This window comes from Juglans microcarpa x Juglans regia, chromosome 5S (assembly GCF_004785595.1).
Source record: "Juglans microcarpa x Juglans regia isolate MS1-56 chromosome 5S, Jm3101_v1.0, whole genome shotgun sequence".
Taxonomy (NCBI): Eukaryota; Viridiplantae; Streptophyta; class Magnoliopsida; order Fagales; family Juglandaceae; genus Juglans; species Juglans microcarpa x Juglans regia.
Window position 1 is genome coordinate 1,289,465 of NC_054603.1, and position 5,702 is coordinate 1,295,166.

The 5,702-nt window shown below is 41.0% G+C and overlaps 1 protein-coding gene across 1 annotated transcript; it reads left to right on the forward strand.

Annotated features, from left to right (window-relative positions):
* The first annotated feature begins 1,498 nt into the window (after positions 1 to 1,498).
* On the forward strand, positions 1,499 to 5,313 carry LOC121268463 (protein SMAX1-LIKE 3-like). The gene is made up of 3 exons (XM_041172753.1): positions 1,499 to 3,197; positions 3,604 to 3,853; positions 3,972 to 5,313. Exons 1-3 carry the CDS (start codon positions 2,005 to 2,007, stop codon positions 5,121 to 5,123), a joined length of 2,595 nt encoding a protein of 864 aa, XP_041028687.1. The 5' UTR covers positions 1,499 to 2,004; the 3' UTR covers positions 5,124 to 5,313.
* The last annotated feature ends 389 nt before the right edge of the window (positions 5,314 to 5,702 follow it).

Below are 5,702 nucleotides of genomic sequence, written 5' to 3' on the forward strand. Positions count from 1 at the left end.
ATCTAATTTCGTTCGAGCGAAGTGTCGAGCTGAGTTAAGCGAACTCTCTAACTTGAATGTAGCTCGAGCGAAGTGTTGAACTATGTCGAGCGAACTCTCTGACTTTAATTTCGCTCGAGCGAAGTGTCGAGCCATGTCAAGAGAACTCTCTGACTTGAATGTAGCTCGAGCGAAGTGTTGAACCATGTCGAGCGAACTCTCTGACTTGAAGTTCGCTCGAGCGAACTCTCTGACATGAGTTGGCCCTCCCTTTTTCACTTCGACACACTTCACACTTATTACAATACAATTTACACAGGTTTTCACAAGAATATGTCAATCAACTAATTTTTCCCTCAACAACATTTAAACTGAGTTTAAAGTGTATTTGAATGTTAAGATGAGTTTAATACTTTTTTATGGCAAGTTAAAAAAGGTTGTGAGTCTCATGTATAAGGAGGTTTTGAGTTGAGATGAACTTAGTAATTTGAAAATTGAGTGTTTGGATGTTAGACTGAGCTCAACTGAGTCTTGCAACCAAACACAACCTTAATAATTTTATTTTTCACTTTGGTTTGCTTGTTAGTTCTTTTTTTGTGGGAGAATTAACGAGCTAGCTAGCGAGGGTGCCAAATTAAGCTCCGGCTGGCTTTATGAATAGTGAGAGAGAGATGTCATATACCTACCAAAAAGAGAGGAAGAGATGCCATATATAGGAGCTAGCTAGGGAACTATATATATATATATATATATATGTTAGTCTTAATCCACATGCAATACATATGTGCATCCAATGCGTCAAGTTGGATTTGTAACTTTATTATTATCCATAAAGGATCCATGAATGAATGCGAACGCTTTATTCCTTTGGTTTGAGTCCTGAATAAAATCGTAAGCAATTCCAGATTCCTTCAGACAGATAGTCCCGGTCATTCTCTTTTCAGGTCCTCGGTTTGGGCGGACGATGAACACCAACACAACCCCCCCCCCCCCCCCCCCCCAAACACCTCTCTCTCTCTCGTACGGATGGAGGAGCTTCCGGTGTGCTTTTGGCTGCTGAAAATTCCAGATTACACTTTATTTAAGTAAGGTAAGATCAGATTGTAAAGACTAAAGAAGGGTGAGATTGACTCCTTTCACTATATATATATGATACGTCGCTCATCCACCATTGACGAAGATCAGTAGGTAATATAGTACTATTATTATTATTATTATTATTATCCGGCCTACGTGTCAACTGATAAATTGAATTAATTGATTATGTTCTTGACAAAACCTGTAGGCCAGACTGACTGGATAGGCCATTTCATTTATTAAACCAAGATTTGATGTATATACGTCGAACCGAGTGGGGGATGCTAGCTATTTCTCTTTTTGCCAGTCTTAATATATTATATATGGTTTACTTAACATAGAGCGAGCCACACAGTACTTGGTAAATACCGTATCTTAAATTTATGAAATTTGATGGGGAGAGAGAGAGAGAGAGAGAGATGAGAGATAGAGAGAGGGCAAAGCTAGGTTTCCTTTGATACTGGTGCATTCGTCCTGCGTTGTCACCACGTGCATTCCACTTTCCGCTACAAACTCGACTTTAGACCCCAAATTTTACCACATCTACAAGAAAAGCATAGCCCACCTCCCATAAATTTCAAACTCACTCACTCACTCTCGCTCTCTCTCTCTCTCTCTCTCCAGCCAAAATCAAAATCTTGACAAGCTACATAACAAACAAGCTTCCATGGAACTCCTGATCCGTATAATATAGACAAGCTAGCTATAGCTAGGTGGATCGAAACCTACCAATAACCGATCCATAACACAACCTCCACAGTCCCTCACCATAAAGTTCCCCAAACCTATCTATTTTCCTTGTTTTCCCAACCATAAACAATCACCGTTTCCGTGTATCTTTCCCTCTAATCGAGATAAACCCTTTCAATCTGCAGAAGTTCTTCCGTGATAACTTTTTAATTTTCTTGTCGCTGCTATCGTAGTTTAAAGTGTTTGAGAGAGTTGAAGATGAGAACAGGAGGTTACACTCTGCCACAAGCTTTAACTGCAGACGCAGCGAGAGTGGTGAACCAAGCCGTAACCCTTGCCAGGTGCCGCGGCCATGCCCAAGTGACTCCCCTCCATGTGGCAAACACCATGCTTGCAGCTTCCGCTGGCCTGTTTCGAACGGCTTGTCTTCAATCCCACTCTCACCCCCTCCAGTGCAAAGCCCTGGAGCTCTGCTTCAACGTTGCGCTTAACCGCCTTCCAGCATCCAGTGCTAGCCCCATGTTGGGTACCAATTCCCAACATCCTTCCATCTCCAACGCCTTGGTTGCCGCATTCAAACGCGCTCAGGCTCATCAACGACGAGGGTCCATTGAGAATCAGCAGCAACCCCTCTTAGCAGTAAAAATAGAATTAGAGCAACTCATAATATCCATCTTAGATGATCCTAGTGTTAGTAGAGTCATGAGAGAGGCCGGGTTCTCTAGTACCCAGGTGAAAAGTAATGTTGAACAAGCTGTGTCGTTAGAAATATGTTCTCAGCCTCCTTCTCCAAGTAGCAAGTCTAAGGGAAGTAATCAATTATCCCTCCTCCAGTCTCAACCAGTCGGTCAAAGTGGAACAAAAATAGACAAACCAGTGGCATCAGATCTAATTAAGAATGAAGACGTTAGAAGTGTCATAGATCATTTGATGAACAAAAGAAGGAAAAGTACTGTGATTGTAGGAGAGTGTCTTGATAATCTTGAGAACACGGTTAGAGGAGTGATGAACAAGGTAGACAAGGGAGATGTTCCTGAAACCTTGAGAAAGGTAAATTTTATTCAAGTTACTCTCTCCTCTTTTGGACATCGCTCAAGAGTAGATGTCGAACAGACACTTGGAGAGCTCAAGAGTGTTGTGAAGAGTTGTTTGAACAAAGAGGTTGTTTTATATTTGGGAGACCTTAATTGGGTTACTGACTATAGGGCTAGTTCGACTGAACAAGAGAGGGGTCGTTATTATTGTCCTGTGGAACACATGATCGTGGAACTTGGAAAATTGATTTCTGGGATTGGAGAGCCTGGCAGTTTTTGGCTCATGGGAATTGCCACTTTCCAAACTTACATGAGATGTAAATCATCAGGTCATCCATCACTGGAGGCTGTTTGGGGTCTTCACCCTCTTACAATCCCTGCAGCCAGCTTGGGCTTGAGTCTGATCACCGCTGGCAGGTAAAACATGAGTTGGTAAATTCGGACATAATTGTGAGCTTTATTTCATATATACTCGATATATACGTTTTCTAAAATAATTTGGTTTTTTAGTTAATTTTGGTGAAGAACATATAGTTATTTTCTTTTGGGAAAAAAGTATATACTGAATGAATGAGAGGAAGTGGTAAAATATAGAAAAGATCGAAGGTTCCCTTTTACATCCGGTCCCCTTGTTTTTGAGTTAACATATGTATCTTTGAGAAGATATGCAAAACAAAATTGGTAAATCTCATAATTTCAAGCTTTTCTTTTTAATGTTTCTTTCCTTCAAATTATAGTTGTGCAAATTGGCGGAGTTGTAAGTGCTGAAATGTTCAATCGCCTAGCCACTGAATGTCATTTATTATCAACTTTTTGTCTCCAGTACTGACCTACAAAGTCAGTCCACAAGCAAGAAAACTGAAAATGGAAATAGCTCGTTACTGCTTGAAGGTGGGCAGGAGCAGCAGCAGCACCTTGCCTGCTGCACCGAGTGCTCAGCAAAGTTTGATATGGAAGCTCAAAGCTTGCAAAGCAGTACTTGTAACAGTGTCTCCACTACTTCAAGCCAGCTGCTTCCTGCATGGCTCCGACAGTATAAACATGAGAGCAAAGGATTTATCTCTAATGACAAGGTTTTAATCGCTTCTCAACCTCCTAAACTTCGTAAATACATATAGTTCACTATTAATGCATTATAAAAGTTGAAAACTAACTTTTGCTTTTGCCATTATCGCGTTATCTTTCTACCAGAACTATGTCCCAGTCAGAGATCACCTTTGCAAAAAGTGGAACTCAATTTGCAGTTCAATCCATAAACAGCCCCATTCTTCTGAAAAGACGGCCCGCACATTCTCCTCTTTATCACCTTCTTCATCCACTTCATGTTTTTCACATGACCGTCCGTACCCTAATTTGCACCAGATTATCCACCATGAGTGGCCGGTGGCTGAACCCAAAAATTCGTGGAGGCACCACCGTATATGGATTTCTGAAGATTCAAACGTGACCGTTGAACCAAGATTAATAATGGGCATTCCAGAGAACGGGGATTCCAAACAACCGTTTTCATCAAATCCTAATTCAACCCCTAATTCACCTTCTTCCAGTGAGGTCATGATGGAGACGGAGTACAGCCACAGGTTTAAGGAGCTCAGTGCGGAAAACATGAAGACCCTATGCAGCGCATTGGAGAAGAAAGTTCCCTGGCAGAAAGATATAATCCCTGAACTTGCTAACACGATCTTACAATGCAGGTCTGGCATGGCAAGAAGAAAAGGGATGGCGAGAAACAATGAGCTCAAAGAGGAAACCTGGTTGTTCTTTCAAGGTGCTGATACGGAAGCCAAAGAAAAGATTGCTAGGGAATTGGCTAAGCTTATTTTTGGCTCTCAGAGATGCCTCATTTCGATTGCCATGAGCACCTTTTCATCCACGCGAGCAGATTCAAGCGAGGATTGCAAGAACAAAAGATCCAGAGAGGAAAAAAGTTGCAGTTATATTGAGAGGTTCGCCGAGGCAGTTTCCACCAATCCTCATATGGTCTTCTTAGTCGAAGACGTGGAACAAGCAGATTATTTCTCTCAAATGGGTTTCAAGAGAGCTATCGAAAGAGGAAGAATTGCCAATTGCGATGGTGAGGAAGTTGACCTTAGCGATGCTATCATCATTTTAAGCTGTGAAAGCTTCAGCTCAAGATCCAGAGCCTGCTCTCCTCCTATCAAGCAAAAATCAGAAGGGTCTGAAGATCAGAAGGGCGCTGCACTGGAGGAGACAAGCCCTTGCATGTCTCTGGATTTGAATATTTCCATTGATGACGATTGCGCTGCTGATCAGTCAATCGACGAAATTGGGCTTCTCGAGACCGTTGATAAACGATTTTATTTCAAAATCCAGGAATTATGAAAAAAAAATTTGAAAAGGAAAAAATCTGGAGGAGCATTTCATATCAGGTAGTCTGGTTTCTTCTTCTATTTTCATTTTTTTTCTTAGTTTTACCTGTTTAGATTCCCAGAGAAAATTTCCATGTGTTGGAAACTATGTAAAATTACTACATGTATATTAATTAATACAATATCTATAAACTTTGTCTGAATACCGGTGGTGTATTTCCATTATCATTTTGTTCCCCTTTGTGATCATGAGGTTTTTGACTTGGGAGACTGAATAGCATTTCAATGTACTTTCTTCACGTGCACTTCCTTTCCTATATAATTTTCCTTCTCCCAAGATTATGATCATCTCTAGCTAGTTTGTGGAAAAGTTTATCCCCCATTTTTCACATTTATTTATAACAGATCGAAGCTTTTTCCTTTTTGATTGATTCTTTTATGTTCATATATAGTTATAAGAGCGTGAAATATTTCCTCCGGCCAGTTCATGCATGCAGGAATCAACTCCAGCAGTGTTAGTGCATCCAGTACCAATTAGCTAGCCAGCCAGTAGTTGATTCCACGGGCGAATACTCGGTAATTCATGCATGGA